Here is a 17,196-nt window from a genome sequence, read left to right as displayed (position 1 = left end):
TTAAAGCATTTAAAATAATATTATTTTATTAATTAGATTAAATTTTATCTTGTGGGACAGTGAAAATGCCATGTCATGTCAACAACCCACATACATACATACTAGGGGGGCGCAGTCATGGTTTGGTACGTACCTCGGTTTTGGGGTCATGGGTTGATACAACTTTGTACAACAGGAATGTAGTTTTTCATTTATTTTACAGTAGACAGTAGTGCTACTTACATGTATAAGCAGGTGTTTTTAATTTGAATTAGATTGTATAATTTCAAAATTTAAAGCAAAAACAGAATGGTCTGACTTTAGACTTGTGAAATTATGCTACATAAGACACCTGCACAAAACAAAAACAGCAGATGAACTAAATGAAAATTAACATTTATTCTCTGCCAGCAGGTGGCGCTTATGGAACAGCAGCGATATTGAGCTTCATTGGTTACTGCTTTAAACAAAGTAGCTGTGCTTGTAAGCACTATTTTAATATGCGTTATATGGCGGTAAGAGGAAAAGAAAATGCCATCGAAACATTTCTGAAGAGGATATAAGAGATATATTTATATAAATGGCCACATATTTGTCTCTAGCATATATTGTCAAGCATTGTGAACAGTGAGCTTGATCTGCCTGATACAGTATTCCTCCTCTTTGAAGACTTCATAAAATTTCACACAAATTACATTTTGGGAAATGATTGCAATGCAATTCTGGAATAGAGATTGGCCCAAAAAAACCCCGAAAACCAGTTCTGATTTATAGCCGGTCATCTAGTGATTCTCTAGATCCTGAAACTTTCCTGCATTGACGATTTTAAACAAGCAGGCAGTTCTTGAAGCTCTTAAACTGAACCATTTATGCATTCTTGTCTGTACTTGTGTTCTTTTGTGAAACGTCAACAGTCGCTGCCCAAGCACTGTTCCAAGTACCATTCAAATTGTACAGTTATTTGACAGTTTAAGCACAATAAGACATATAAGAGAAGTTTAGTACTCACATGCCTTGTGACAGCCGTTTTCTGTGCATGTTTCGGATGTGTGCCTTCAGAAAACCCTATATCACAAATTTAAACTAATATGATTTAAAATGCATGATTTCAGCATGATAATCAAAACCAAACAGATGCTTTTTTGAGAGCATCTGAGCTGTAAAGGCACAGCCCTACTCTGGAAAAGGGGGCGGGGAGCAGCAGCTCATTTGCATTTAAAGAGACATGCACAAATAAACAGTGTGTTCCTGCTTTAACTTAAAATAGGCATTTTCAAAATGATATAATAAATAATCTGTGGGGTATTTTGAGCTGAAACTTCACAGACACATTCTGGAGCATATTACATATTGTAAAAAGGGGCATAATAGGTGTCCTTTAATGGCAGAGAAGAAAACCTGCATCATTTTCAAAGTTACAGTTATTTTGTCATGAAGTGCAGTTTTAAGAGTTTTTCAGGCAATAGCATAGTAGTTTTAAATTCATATCTGCAGTTTATCCATAAATATAGCACCTATTTGAAAATTTGCTTCCAGGTGATCACCGAGCACTCAGTGCTCATCCAGCCATGAGCAGCCTTACTTCGGCTAGTCATTCTGACACTTGCCGCTGACTCTAATGTCTCTGTAGTGGTTAAATATGAGATACAATTCATTTTATGAACATTTAACAGGCAATCTTTGGTCTCATGAATCATTTGTTCCTGGTCATATTGTTTTGGCTGAGTTTCATAAAGTTTCATAACTTTATATATTTATTTATTAACTTTCCCGAAGCACAGCGCTGACCTTATAGTATATGTTTGACTGAATTGTTTGCTTTTGTCTTTATTTCCTCTTAAACTTTGTACTTATACTTGTATAATGGCTATTTTTGTTCATTAAAACTGGCATTTAATAAAAAAATTTATGTCATATACTGTTGAGGTCAAAAGTTTACATATACCTTGCAGAATGTAATTTTTTATTAAAAGACATTTACATATAGTCCACAACAGAAAATAAGTTGAATTTATAAAAAATGACACAGTTCAAAAGTTTGCATACACTTGATTCTTAATACTGTGTTGTTGCCTGAATGATCAACAGCTGTTTTTTTGTTTGTTTGTTTATAGATAGTTGTTCATGAGTCCTTTATTTGTCCTGAACAGTTAAACTGCCCGCTGTTCTTCAGAAAAATCCTTCAGATCCCACAAATTCTCTGTTTTTTCAGCATTTAAACGCTTTCCAACAATGACTGTATGATTTTGCGATCCATCTTTTCACATTGAGAACAACTGAGGGACTCATATGCAACTAATACAGAAGGTTCAAGTGCTCACTGATGCTTTAGAAGGAAATATTATGCATTAAGAGGCGAGGGGTGAACACTTTTTGAATTTGAAGATCTGTAAATTTAACTTACTTTGTCTTCTGGTAAAAATGTAAATATCTTCTGCAGCTTCTGAGGGCAGTTTAAAATAGACAGAATATAATATTTAGGCAAAATATGAAAAATGTATACATCTTCATTCTGTTCAAAAGCTTTCACCCCCCCCCCCCCCCACCCCAAGGCACACATTGCCTGAACCATATGTTAATAAAAAAAAAAAAAAAAAAAAAATTGACCATGTGCATGGTCAATGAAAACAAAAAGAGAGTGGTTTCAGGCTTTCAATGAGTGCATATCTGTATCCAAAGCCTACAAAATCTAATATCAAATGACAAAATTTTGAATGTAATGTTTTGGGGGAGTGCTTGCTGAACTGAGTACTCTTTTGCTGCTTTTTGTGCTTGAACGGTTTAAGAATCATGAATGTTTAAACTGGCAAGGCTCAAAAACACATGCAGATATTTTTAATCAACTGCATCTTTCAAGCTAAATATTGTTGAAAATATACAAGAATGTTCACTAATGAGTTACCAGCCTAAGCCATATGCCGGGGCTCGTAAATACCGTTTTTAAAGGCATATTAAAATGTACTTCTTTTTTTTACAAGGACCTCTAAAGAATAGAAATTAATTTCTTCAAGCAAAAGTAGAAAATAAACAGTAAGCATACATTCATTTCAGCTGCTGTGAGACACTACAGTTTGGTTATAAATGTGCACTGACAAAGTGTATGTATGTATATGTGTGTGTGTGTATTACAACATTTTACTTTATTTCACTCATCATATTTATCTTTATACTAAACACAGCTACAGTAAAACTATATGCAATGCTGCCATCCTGTGCTGAGTGCTGTTGTGGCAGTGCCATTTTATATTACAAAAATCAACTTTAATTTAATGTCACTTTGCTGAGGACAGGCCATTACAACTGCATTTGTTTTTGAGTATGATTGTACAAATGAAACGATACAATATAATGCATTGATAATACAATAAACATTGAACTTTATAGTGTGTATATTGTGTTTGCAGCTGAAGAGCTAGTGTAGTGATGAAGTAAAAGACACACCTGATAAAACAATAAGCTTTCTTCATGAATCAGCTATTCTAATTTTTTGTGTATTACCCCAACAAACATGAGACGTCCACCCGACGTGCAGATCATGTCTATATTCCGACAAAGACGTTGAAATGACGTCGTTTGGACGTCGTTTGCTCAGTGGGACATTTTATTGCATTATTTTTCCCCTCAACTAATATCTCCTTTTACAATGCAATGCAATATTTAATGTGATATTTAATTTAATAGTTACTAATAGTTCATTTAATAGTTTAATAGTTGATTAACATTACACTAGTCATAAGTTTGTCTGCAAATTCAACAGCTCATGCTGAACATGTTGAAATGAACAAATAAGCATTGCTTTACTACAAATCTAACAGATGTTTAGCGTTTCATATAAAGGTGGTAAATCAATTTTTAAATAAATTCTACAAAATTAAATGCGTTTTTGCCCTTTTATCCATTTATAATTAATTTAGGTACTGCTGATGAGAATTTGCATTAATAAATATGGAGTTATTCGCCTACTGTGTCATTAAAATCACACATTAGACCTATAATAATATAGTAAAATGTATCATTATAATATAATTTCATAGTTGTAAATTTATTTTCACAGTTACAGAATTGGTTGAGAATATCGGGTATTTTCTACACTTCTTTAATGATTTACTTCACAAAAATGTCCAGTAGAGGGTGTGATATTATTATTATTTAGTGGTGTGAATAAAACTCGCTGACATTGGCCTGTTGTTTTATAAATTTGATTTAAAAAATGAAGTAAACATTACAATTCACCAGTTCATGTGGCTAAAAAAGAGTTAATCTTAATAGCATGTTATAAATGAAACGTAATTAAAAACAGCATTTAAAACAACTGCTATCTATATTTATATTTAAGCCGCTTTCTATGAGCAGAACCACTAATGCAAAAAACTCAACTGGGACATATTAAAAGACAGTTTTACTACTAATAAAACTTAATCGAAATGAAACCTAACAAACAGCTATACTGACCACGTCATGACGCAATGACGTCATGACGCAACTGAAACACTGATTTATTTATTTATTTATTTTTTTAATTTTTATTTTTTTGTAACCGGTTATTTAAAGCGAACCGTTCGAAAGAACCGATTCGCGTAAACAAGTCTTCCCATCTCATATGTGAGTTGTAATATAAGCAACATGACCATCAGACTCGAGCGAACCCTGAAAGGGCGTGGTTTGTTTTACCGACAACATACTCTACCAATCAGCGTCGCGACAAGAACCTTCTGTGCGGGTCACAAACCAATCAGCTGAGAGGAAGGCGGGGCGTCACCGCGTTCGTCTGCTGTGCGGAGAATCAGACAGCTCGCTCACTAGAAGGAAGTGCATCTGAAGTAGCCCAGGCTTTATTTTGATGCACATGAGCATTTATCTCGTCGGATAAAATAACGTAATTCCCGACATCAGCGCAGAGGGGTTCCGCCCGGTTGTATGCTTCTCCCCGGTACATCTGGAGCGGTAGAGGCTGTTTTCACCGGAGCAGCGTGGGTTAAGGTGGGCCTTGCCCGGATATCTGTCTGACAAGCGAACCAAAACCGATCCGGTACCCGCCTCAAGATAACCAGCACAGTTAGTCCTCCAGAGACTACACTTGGAGCCCGTTTGGACTGTAACACACACTAGCCAGATGGGTAAGTAAAGCGAAACATGAAGGTTTGCACATTTCTGGTGGGGTATATGAACTCCTCATAATCAGTATTTATTATTTACACATGATAAATGCACGCTAGTAAGTGTGTGAGTAGCTCAGACAGTAACTAATGGGTTTGAGCCACAACCAGAGCGTGTCCGTGTCACATTATGTGCTTATGTGGACAAACTCATCTTGAGAGCCCATCCTTCAGAGAGGCTGTGATGTAACGTTGCCATGGAATATTCACAAATGCACAACAGGACCACACATGCTCATCATCCTGCATCCTTCATTTTTGGGCTGATTATATTGATCTGGTTTGGTGGCATGATCACCAGTGCCTTACAAAAATGAACAGTGCATCTAGGGAATGAAGTTTGGTGGTAATAACACAGTTTTTATTTCTTAGACATCCCCTGTGCATCACAGCCTTGTGTGATTGACAGCCTCTGATGTAATACTTGACACAAATATGTGAACTAGATACTGGGAAATCTTGCTGTGCCAGTCAGTGTTGAACCGAATGTGTATGTCAAAATGATTCAGATGAATATGAACATTCAGGATCATCATGAAACAGTAAGATGGTGAGTCTGCAGAAAAAGAGGTCACATATAAGCAGACATACACTGAATATTCTGATGGAGGGATGGGCTGCGGTGGGTTGGGGCAGTGATTTTCAACCTGTTTTGTCTTATGTACTCCAAAGCTTAGCGTTATTCGACAGAAAAGCGGAAATATGTTCTTGTTAACTGATGTTATGATTAATATTATTATTAATACCATATATATTCTGCTACATTTGTCATCTAGTTCTTAGGGCTTAGTAAACATAGTATTTTATTGCAGATTTTCTTTTCTTTTATGAAAGGTATGGTTCAGCCAAAAATCTTTGTGCATTACAAAGAGTTTTTTTTAAAAGAATGTTCCATTGAGTTCTATTATATGGACAAAAAACACTGCAACATTTCTCAGAATTTCTTTTTTCGTGTTTGACAGATTTGAAATGGCATGAGGGGAGGAAACAGTGACAGATTTTTTATTTCTGGGAAGGAAAATAAAATGTGTTCAGGACCTAAAAATGTGTGTGGCTGACAGTCGTAGCAGAATGTACAGTACACATGGTACTATGTGAGCCGGTTTAAATCTATTTATCTCCTTAAAGTTGATATAAAACAGACATTGCAACTGACTGCCACACTTACTACATATTAGAGTGTTTTTTAGAGAATAAAACAGCTGGAAATTTTATAAATGTTTTACCCTCATTGCAGATTACAAGTAAAAAAAAAAAAAGCATAAAAATGCATGGATTAATAATTCACAATAAGATCAGTAACATGCATCAAGAAAATAAATAGAATCAATACTGATTTCATGCTGACTTTAAAACAGAGCTGAAAAAAGTTTGATTAATCAGCTTAATTTTTTCAAAATCAAGATCTTTCCAAGTACAAGGGATGTGGTTTAGTCTATTTTATAAGTGCATGTTTTTAATCGTATTGTAAATGATTCATCCATGTATATGTGTTTTTTTTTTTTTTTTTTTTTTTTTTTTTTGATAATTCATAATCAGAATATCGTAACTCGGTCTTCTGGTGAAAACAACAGATATGTTTCTTACAGTCGACTGTAAGCTTAAATTCAGATCTGCCTCCATCCTTTGAACAGAACCAAATTCCTGTCCTACGTTTTTTTGTTACGCTCGGATGTGCTTCACAATGCGGAAGCCAAAACGCCTTTAAGACTATAATAATAAGCTCTGTCACTAATAAAAAGCTCTGTCATCAGTTGTGCTGCTATACATGTGAAGCCTCCTCAACCAGTCAGTCAGATATCACTCTTGTGGTGGAGTATTTTTCATTTTAATCTTTTAAAAGTCTTGAATCTCTGATCACAAGTATTTATATGTTACTGCTTATACATTGGCGCATGCAGTCACTTAGATTTATTAAATTAAAATGTAAATTTTTGTTTATATACATTGTATACTACCCGTCAAATGAGTTTTTAACAGTAAGATTTTTAATGTTTTTTTTTTTAAAGAAGTCTCTTCTGCTCAGCCAGCCTGCGTGTATTTGATCCAAAGCGCAGTAAAAACAGTACAATTTTGAAATATTTTTGCTATTTAAAATAACAATTTTCTATTTGAAAATATTTTAAAATGTAATTTATTCCTGTGATTTCAAAGCTATTGCTCCAGTCACATAATCCTTGAGAAATCATTCTAATATTCTGATTTAATTATTATTAGGTTGAAAACAAATGAGTAGAATTTATTTCAGGTTTCTTTGATGAATAGAAAGTTCAGAAGAACAACATTTATCTAAAATAGAAATATTTTGTAACAATATAAATGTTTTTATTATCACTTTTGATCAATTTAAAGCATCCTTGCTAAATAAAAGTATTAATTTCTATAATTTCTTTCTTAAAAAATTATATTGACTCCAGGCTTTTGAATGGTATAGTGTATAATGTTACAAAAGCTTTTTCTTTCGGATAAATGCTGATCTTTGAATCTTTCTATTCATCAATGAATCTTAAAAAAATGTACTTTCTAAAATCAGCAAATCAGTATATTAGAATGATTTCTGAAGGATCATGTGACACTGAAGACTGGAGTAATGATGCTGAACATTTAGCTTTCATCACAGGAATAAATTACATTTTCAAATATATTTAAAAAGAAAGCAGTTATTTTAAATGGTAAAAATATTTCAAAATTTTACTTCACTTTGGATCAAATAAATGTAGGCTGGTGAGCAGAAGAGTATTCTTTAAAACATTTTTGACTGGTTGTGTATGTCTGATCAAATCAGTGCGTAGTTTTTCTTTTAAATTGTATATATTTTTTCTTGATTAGTTAAAAGTAATTAAGGTTCAGTCTGTGAAAAGGCAACATTTGCACCAGAGCTGCACATGGTGGTCTATTCTGTCAAGTCATAGAGAAACAGCAAATATAATGTATAATATGTACAAACTTTATGTCTGTATTTGTGTTACCTAATTTTACTGAAATCCTGATCCTGATTGTTAAACAGCCATTCCATTCTTTTAATACTACACATTAAACCTGTGTGCATTTAAAAATATTGCACAATACTACCCAACAAGATTAAGGTAATTCATTTTGTTTGCATCCTACTGTTTTTCGTAGGTTTGATAGTAATTACAAAATATGAATTTGCACCAAAAAGCGTGTTTGTCTGGATTCTGTAACCCCAACTGCACTTTCATCTGTCATATTGTATATATGTTATATTTTATAACATATTGCAACTTGTTTGATGTAGTAATGTTAGCTGTTTTTAACAATTTGTCATTCAGATTCACATTTTTGCTATCTAAACAAACACAAAGAAGACACATCCATCTTGTGTAGAGAATTGCATTGTATATTTTGTTTGATTTTATTTTTTAAGTAACATAGAGCTGGTTCATTCAGTATTTGTGTATTAGTTGTGGTCTTTAAGGAGTATGACGTAGTTCATTTGCAGCTGAAACTTCTTGGGAATTTGTGCTTTTATTTCTTTTTTCTAGACTAAATATAAAGTAGACGGGTGATCTGATGATAGATCTGACTCATTGTCTCTGTTGGCCTTTATCTTGACGTGATTTGTTGGAGGCTGTTAATGGAAAGAAGGCTTCACTGGCTTTAACCATCCCTAGAGTGACAAGTGTATTCTAGAATCACCATTCACACTTTAATTGGCTTCTTTTCTGCCCTTGTCATATCACTTGAGCTCTTCTACCTATTAAAAGAGCTTCCAATCATGACAGATGTTTCTGTGAATCAAACAGTAGTGCCTGGCGCTTGCAACACCAAGGTCATGGGTCCAGTTTCCAGAGAATGCATGAAAACTTTGGATTAAAGCATCAACAAGATGAGTTATGGGACCTGAGAATATGGTCCTAACTGTGGAACCATATACAATGTAAAACAAAACATTTTATAGATAATTGTAATACTGGTAAAATCATCAATTAACCCTGTAAAGCATGAAATAATAATCTGAAGAAAATTATTATTTTTTTAACAAACAACAGTTTATTAAAGTCTTAGACAAAATACTGAAAAAAGTTTGCATATGTTTTTGTTGAGTATCATATTTGATACATCAGGCTTTTATGACTCATATAATATGATCAATCAATCTTTATTAGAGTATAGAAGACATATTTTTTATTTACATAAAATGCATATAAATATCGTGTATCGCTCTGTCTTATTAAGATATTTAAATGCTTAGTTTTATGATCAAAGCTCTGTAGTTTTAATTTAGACAACCAGTCAAAAGTTTTTGAACAGTAAGATTTTTAATATTTTTAAAGAGGTTTCTTCTGCTCACCAAGCCTGCATTTATTTGATCCAAAGTTCAGAAAAACACTAAAATTTTGAAATATTTTTTACTATTTAAAATATATATATTTTTTTTATTTAAATATGTATAAAATGTAATTTATTCCTGTGATCCACGCTGAATTTTCAGCATCATTACTCCAGTCTTCAGTGTCACATGATCCTTCAGAAATCATTCTAATATGCTGATTTGCTGTTCAAGAAGCATTTATTATTATTATTAATATTGTTATTATTATTATTATTATTATTATTATTTAAAACAGTTGAGTACTTTTTTTTTTTTTTTTTTTAGGATTTTTGATGTATAAAAAGATACAAAGATCAGCATTTATTTGAAATAAAAAGCTTTTGTAATATTTCCACTATACCATTCAAAAGTCAGTGTAATTTTTTTTTTTTTTTGGAAAGAAATGATAGAAATTAAGACTTTTATTTATCAAGGATGCTTTAAATTGATTAAAATATGATCATAAAGACATTTATAATGTTACAAAAGACTTCTATTTCAGATAAATGCTGTTATGAACTTTCTATTCATCAAAGAAACCTGAAAAATTCTACTCAGCTGTTTTCAACATAATAATAATAATAATAATAATAATAAATGTTTTTTGAGCAGCAAATCAGAATATTAAGAATTTTTGATTTCTGAAGCATCTTGTGACTGGAGTAATGATGCTAAAAATTCAGCTTTGAAATCACAGGAATAAATTAGGTTTTATAATGCATTCAAATAGAAAAAATTATTTTAAATAGTAAAAAATATTTCAAAATGTTACGTGAATTACATGTTTTTAAAAATGATCCTACAAGATCTTTTACTTGCTAAAAAATGTATAAACTATCAATCAGACGAAAGAAGGCATGCAAGTTTTGATCATACTGATAATTTAGAGGCAAATATGTTGCAGTATGATTTATAGGGTTATGATGTTAATTGATTTGTGCTCCTTGAGAACGCTGTGCCTTATAAAAGTAGGTTCTTTGTCTTTTAATGAATTTGTGTAATTGCAAACGTGAAGAGAGAAATCTGTTTGTTATTTCTCTTCCATCAGCGGATAACCTGAGCGAAGCCCTGAAGACGCTGAAGCTCTCATCAGCAGACGGCGCTTCAGACAGTGTGGAGGGCTGCTTGGACTGCCTGCTCAAAGCTTTGGCCCACAATAGTAAGTCTGCTTGTCTTTTCTATAACTGATTATTTTCATTATTCCTTACAGCATCAGCTGGAATAAAGAATGATTGAAAAGAGCAGGAGCCTTGACTCAAGGACAGCTTAGGCTTCTTATGTCTTCTATTCTGATTATTGAAGGATGCAGGATTGAACGAAATCCATTTTGGTGATAAAAACCCTGCAGTTACTTTTTATTTCGCTGTGTCACGTTGCCAAGAAGAATTTAGCCAACTGAAAACTTAATTAAAAATGACATAAATGGAAAGCATCCGTTAAAGTGCAATTGAAAGATCAAGCTTATTGTTTCACTAATGACGTCTTCAGGATGCTGCAGTATTACTTGAATTCTGACCAGCTTATTCTTGGCAAAAAATGCCCATTTAGACCGGAAAAGGCAGTCTGATCAAGTTTTATGTACTTTTAAGAGACCATTTTGGGAAAAAAAAGACAATTAGACATGGATAATGGAGTGAACAATGATATTATAAATTAATTTTAAGTTTTAGTATTTTTTTTTTTTTTGCTGTTGTCATTTTTATTAGTTCTATTTTTCTTAAATTTAATTTATTTTAAGTTTTAGTCATTTCAGTGCTTCAACTTCTATTTTAGTTAATTGCCAAGGTGATATTTCTAATTTCTAATTCTTAAAATCTTTTACATTATATATATATTACATATATATATATATATATATATATAATAATTAATTTTAACTTTATCTTAATTAAAAACATTTTTAATGAAATAGACTTTATCAAGCGCATGAGAACCTGTTTCTAGTTTTGTTGTGCTTTAAAATTGACTAGTTTCAGCAGCTAGTTGTTCCGCTTTATATGTGGTTATGTAAAACCTCCCCGCAAACCAACATCAGTGTCTTGTAGATATTTGCTGTAATAGCAAAATCTCCAATAGATTTGCATTATGGCAACCGAAGAGTGAAAGACATCAAATTGACCATCACTACCTCAGACAATGTGCTGGAAACACTCTTGCAGCAGTGTCAAAGGAGAAGTCCACTTCCAGAACTAATATTTGCAGATAATGTACTCAACCCCCTTGTCATCCAAGATGTTCATGTCTTTCTTTCCTCAGTCGTAAAGTCGTTTTTTGAGGAAAACATTTCAGCATTTTCCATATAATGGACTGATATGGTGCCCTGAATTTAAACTTCCAAAATGCAGTTTAAATGCAGCTTCAAATGATCCCAGCCGAGGAAGAAGGGTCTAGCGAAACGATCGGTTATTTTTATTTAAAAAAATACAATTTAAATACTTTTTAATCTCAAACGCTTGTCTTGTCTTACTCTGCCTGAACTCTGTTTGTTTGTTTTTTTTTTTTTTCCCAGTTCATGTCAGTTAGGGTATGTCGAAAGACTCCCATCTCATGTTCTCCCTCAACTTCATAATCGTCTTATATCGCTGTTTTACCTTTTTTGTTACAGGTGTTTGATCTTCTTTGCATGTTCACTTTGCAAAAGTCGGTACTTCTACAGCGATGTAGGGTGATTTTGAAATGATTTTTGAAATTGAGGGAGAAAATACGATTGTTTTTTTTCCGACATACCCAAACTGTATTGAACTAGTGTTCAGGCAGAGCAAGACAAGACGAGTGTTTGAGAAAGAAAAAGTATTTAAATTGTATTTTTTCATTAAATAACCAATATAACTGATCATTTTTGCTAGGTAAGACCCTTTTTACAACCGCATTTGTGATCATTTGAAGCCGCATTTAAACTGCATTTTGGAAGTTCAAAATCAAGGCACCATATCAGTCCATTATATGGAGAAAAATTTCCATATATTTTCAAAAAAACATAATTTCTTTAAAACTGAAGAAAGAAAGACATGAACATCTTGGATGACAAGGGGGTGAGTACATTATCTGTAAATTTTTGTTCTGGAAGTGGACTTCTCCTTTAACTAGATTTCTGTCAAGGGACTTGACAGATATTGGATATTGTCGTAAAAGTAAAAATTGACTAGATTTATCATGATATACAGGGCTTTATGTTTACTTTTCTTTTTAGGAGCACTTGTGCTCCTAACTTTAATCATTTAGGAGCACCGTCAAAATTTAAGGAGCACCTTCTAATCAATAACCAAAAAATCTGATTAAAAATTAGCCTTCCCATTACGAGGTGATATTTGACTCCTTAAAATGATTTACAGGGGAATTTTGTTTTTACATTTGTAATGGCATTTTTCCAACTTAGAAAGTCATCTTTTATGTCAAATTTATAAATTCATGTTGAGATTAATGTTTTAAAAATAACATTTTGAATATATAAATATTAAGTGATTTAAATAACTGAAAAGATACTTTAAAAATGAAACTAAAACTGCCAGTAGGTGGCGGCAAGTCACTGATTTAATTACTGAATCATTCATTCATTTGATTCGTTCGAACGGCTGATTCATTCAGGTGTAAAGCGAGTGACTGTCTTTATGAATGGGAAATTGAATCATTGACTCACTAGATTCATTTAAAAATGCTCGTAGATTCATAAACTAAACAACGCTGTGTTTGAATGGAGATGCGTAGCGGCTCACTTGTGACTTGTTTCAGACGATTTTTGACAACGCAGTAGTGCAAAATTAGACAATAGTGTTATAGTCAGACAATGTAAGTCACTTAATATTAACTTCTTGTTTATTTAACTGTTGTATTAAATCAATATCTTAATTACAAACTCTCTTAAAAATCATTAAAAGCTGTCACTCATCTTAGTTCATCGCAACCTCACAAAGTTCCATCTCTACACTGCACAATGAATCTCTTATTTACACTTTCTCTACACTTTGTTTATGAAAGGATTCGTGAGATATGTCTGTGATACATTACTCAACGCAAGTGAGATCCTTTCTGATGATGATCATATAGTTACTGATGTTCCTCACTCTGTTTTCAGATGTTGAGACTAGTGAAAAGATCCAGGAGATGGGTGTTCTTGCCATGATGCCCGCTCTTCTGTCTGCGCAGAACTCATGTACACCAAAAGTAGCCAACATCATTGCAGAGGTGGCCAAAAATGGTAAGTGCTCCTGCATCGCCAGTTGTTGCTTCCGATGTCATTTTGGACATACTGACACCTAGTGGTGTGGATGCAGTGTCATGCCAAAGTTAGCAATGCCACTGTAGGTGCTCAAGGTGCTAAAAGCAGGTTGCCAGAATTAATGTATTTCATAAGCATGAAGTGTCTGATAATAGGAGGTGTTACCAATATAAAATGAGTAGGATTATACTGGTCATGTGCTCTCAATATCAACCCACTCAGGGTTATTATAGTAAACTGAAACTTAACAAAATGATAAAGCATTACTTGAATAAAATGCAATAAAATACATAAAAAACAACTAAAGCTTATTTTATTTCAGGTAGTTGCCAAAGCAACACTTCTCATTTTATTTTTAACTTGATGTACTAAAAAAACAATAACTATCACTGAAATAATAAAATTACTAAGAACTATATAGGTATAAAAAAAAAAAAACTACTAAAAATGTCAAAAATACAACAAAATTACTAAAAGTAATTCAAAAAGAAAATGTAAAATATTAAAAATATAACCTTAAATTAAAATGATGAAAGTTAATTACTTTAAATAAAATACAATAAAATATAAAAAAACAAAACTTAATTTCTTTCAGCTAGTTGCCAAGGCAAAATTTCTCATTTTATTTTTAACTTGATGTACTAAAAAAACAAAAACTATAACTGAAATAATAAAATTAATAAAAACTATACAGACATAAAAAGTAACTCAAAAAGAAAATGTGAAATATAAAAAATATATATATATTTTTTCAGCTTTTCTTTCAGCTAGTTGCCAAGGCATAATTTCTCATTTTATTTTTAACTTGATGTACTAAAAAACAAACTAAAACTGAACAAAACCCCCCCCAAAAAAAAGGTACTAAAAGTATGACATCCCGGTCCTTGTTGAATAAAACGCCATTTTAATAAACCACAGATACAACTGAAATCTACATTTTTTTTTTCTCTGTGTTTATGATTTTCTTTACTTTTTTTTTTTTTCTCTACAAAACTACTATTCAGTTTTTTGGGGATCGTTGCTTTTAAATTAGGAAAAAAAAACTGAGTGAATCTTTAAGAAAGACTGAGGTAATAAAAATATATGGCATTGTAATAATCATTTCTGTGAGTTCAGAGCCTTAATATACTGCCTTCATTTTCACTAGCTTTAGTAGTGCTCTGTACTATCATTCTTCATAGAAACCTGTTTTAAATTCATAAAATAAACCTGTTTTTGCCCCACATAGATCTGTTTGTTTGTCTCTGCTATTTTCTGCTTCTTCTCCCCCACTTTCACTGACGCTGCAGTCAAGTCTGTGGCCGCTCATGCGTGTCATTATTACTGCTATTGACAGCGTGAAGGAAATGATAGGCTCGCATGTAAGCTATAAGATCAGCGCAGCAGAACCAGTCGATCTCAAAACAGACAAACAGATTAAAATTGAGTGCATGGTGTTGCAGTCCTGAGATTTTCAGTATGATATGAGAAAAATAAAAATAAATGCAGTAAACGCTTTTAAATTACTACTCGTGATAAAATGTAATTTTTATATAATTATCACAGGCTAGGGCTGCGTCTTAACAATTGTTTTGAAACATAATGGTAATTACTATTTTTTTTTTTTTTTATCAATTAAATGGCTGAAAAATAAATAAATGTGTAGATGTACACTACCAGTCGAAAGTTTTTTAAAGATCCAAAGTACAGCAAAAATAGTAATGTTGAAATATTTTGACTATTTAAAAAAAAAATGTTTTCTGTTGGATATATATTTTAAAAATTATTTATTCCTGTGATTTCAAAGCTGAATTTTTAGCATCATTACTCCAGTCACATGATCCTTCAGAAATTATTCTAATATTCTGATTTGCTGCTCAAAAAACATTTTTATTATTATTATTATGATGTTGAAAACAGCTGAGTACATTTTTTCAGGTTTCTTTGAGGAATAGAAAGTTCAGAAGAACAGCATTTATCTGAAATAGAAATCTTTTGTAATGTTATAAATGTCTTTATCACTTTTGATAAATTTAAAGCATCCTTGCAAAATAAAAGTAATAATTTCTATAGTTTCTTTCCCCCAAAAAAAACAAAAACTATACTGATTCCAAGCTTTTTGAATGGTATAGTGTTGTGTTACTAAAGCTTTTTATTTTACATAAATGCTGATCTTTCTATTCATCAAAGAATCCTGAAAAAAATGTACTTAGCTGTTTTAAATATTGATAATAATAGTAATAATAACCAATGTTTCTTGAACAGCAAATCAGCAAATTAGAATGATTTCTGAAGGATCATCTGACACTGAAGCTTTGATCACAGGACTAAATTACATTTATTATAAAATATGTTCAAATAGAAAGCAGTTATTTTGAATAGTAAAAATATTTTACAATATTACTGTTTTTTCTGTATTTTGAATCAAATAAATGCAGGCTTGGTGAGCAGAAGAGACATCTTTAAAAAAAAATCGTAGTGTTCAAAAACTTGTAGTAGTGTATGCTTTACAAAAAAAAAAAAGGAATTTAAAATATAAATGCAATATTAATTGCATGCAGATTTTCTCAATAATATGCATTACTTACATTTCATGATTTAAATGTAAAAGTGATCATTTTTATTGGCAATTTTATTCATGCTTTGCTTTTGAGGTCCCGAATTCACTCTATTTACACTGTCTGTAAAACATTTTGTAAGATAGGCTTAGTTCACCCAAAAATGAAAATTAAAGGAGAAGTTACCCACCCCCTTATAATTTACTCACCCCTTGTCATCCAAGATGTTCTTTTCTTTCTTTCTTCAGTCGTAAAGAAATTCAGGAATTATCTCCATATGGTGGACTTCAATGGTGCCTGCGAGTTTAAACCTCCAAAATGCAGCTTTAAAGGGCTCTGAACGATCCCAGTTGAGGAAATCTGGTCTTGTCTAGTGAAACAATCAGTTACTTTCTAAAAAAAAGAATAACAGTTTATATACGTTTTAACCTCAAATGCTTGTCTTGTCTAGCTCTGTGTGAACTCTGTGTTTTCCATTTCAATACAGTTAGGGTATGTCGAAAAACTCCCATCTCATTTTCTCCCTCAACTTCAAAATCACCCTACATTGCTGCAGAAGTACTGACCTAGTGTTTACAAAGTAAACATGCAAAGAAGGTCAAACGCCCTTTAAGAAAAAAGGTAAAATAGTGATGTAGGATGATTTTGAAGTTGGAGGAGAAAATGAGATGGGAGTTTTTAGATGTACCCTAACTGTCATGACCCGGATTACACAGAGTTCACGCAGAGCTAGACAAGACAAGACAAGAGGTTAAAAAGTATATAAATTATCATTTTTGTTAGAAAATAACCATTTTTTTTGCTAGATAAGACCCTTCTTCCTGCATTTTGGAAATTCAAACTCGCGGGCACCATAGAAGTCCACTATATGAAGATCATTCCTGAAATGTTTTCCTCAAAAAAACATAATTTCTTTATGGCTGAAGAAAGAAAGACATGAACATCTTGGATGACAAGGGAATGAGTAAATTA

The 17,196-nt window shown here is 32.3% G+C and overlaps 1 protein-coding gene across 2 annotated transcripts in view; it reads left to right on the top strand.

Annotated features, from left to right (window-relative positions):
- The first annotated feature begins 4,733 nt into the window (after positions 1-4,733).
- The window catches only part of rap1gds1 (RAP1, GTP-GDP dissociation stimulator 1), a 53,520-nt gene continuing 41,057 nt past the window's right edge, over positions 4,734-17,196 (top strand). For both annotated transcript variants that reach the window (XM_051115017.1, XM_051115016.1), the window contains exons 1-3: positions 4,734-5,096; positions 10,520-10,630; positions 13,544-13,666. In XM_051115017.1, coding sequence (XP_050970974.1) covers positions 5,093-5,096; positions 10,520-10,630; positions 13,544-13,666 — 238 coding nt within the window. In that variant the 5' untranslated portion in view covers positions 4,734-5,092. The remainder of the gene's footprint in view (positions 5,097-10,519; positions 10,631-13,543; positions 13,667-17,196) is intronic.

The sequence above is a fragment of the Labeo rohita genome, chromosome 7, assembly GCF_022985175.1.
Source record: "Labeo rohita strain BAU-BD-2019 chromosome 7, IGBB_LRoh.1.0, whole genome shotgun sequence".
Classification (NCBI taxonomy): domain Eukaryota; kingdom Metazoa; phylum Chordata; class Actinopteri; order Cypriniformes; family Cyprinidae; genus Labeo; species Labeo rohita.
The sequence above is the reverse complement of the archived record's forward strand: the minus strand, read 5'-3'. Positions and strand labels throughout refer to the sequence as shown.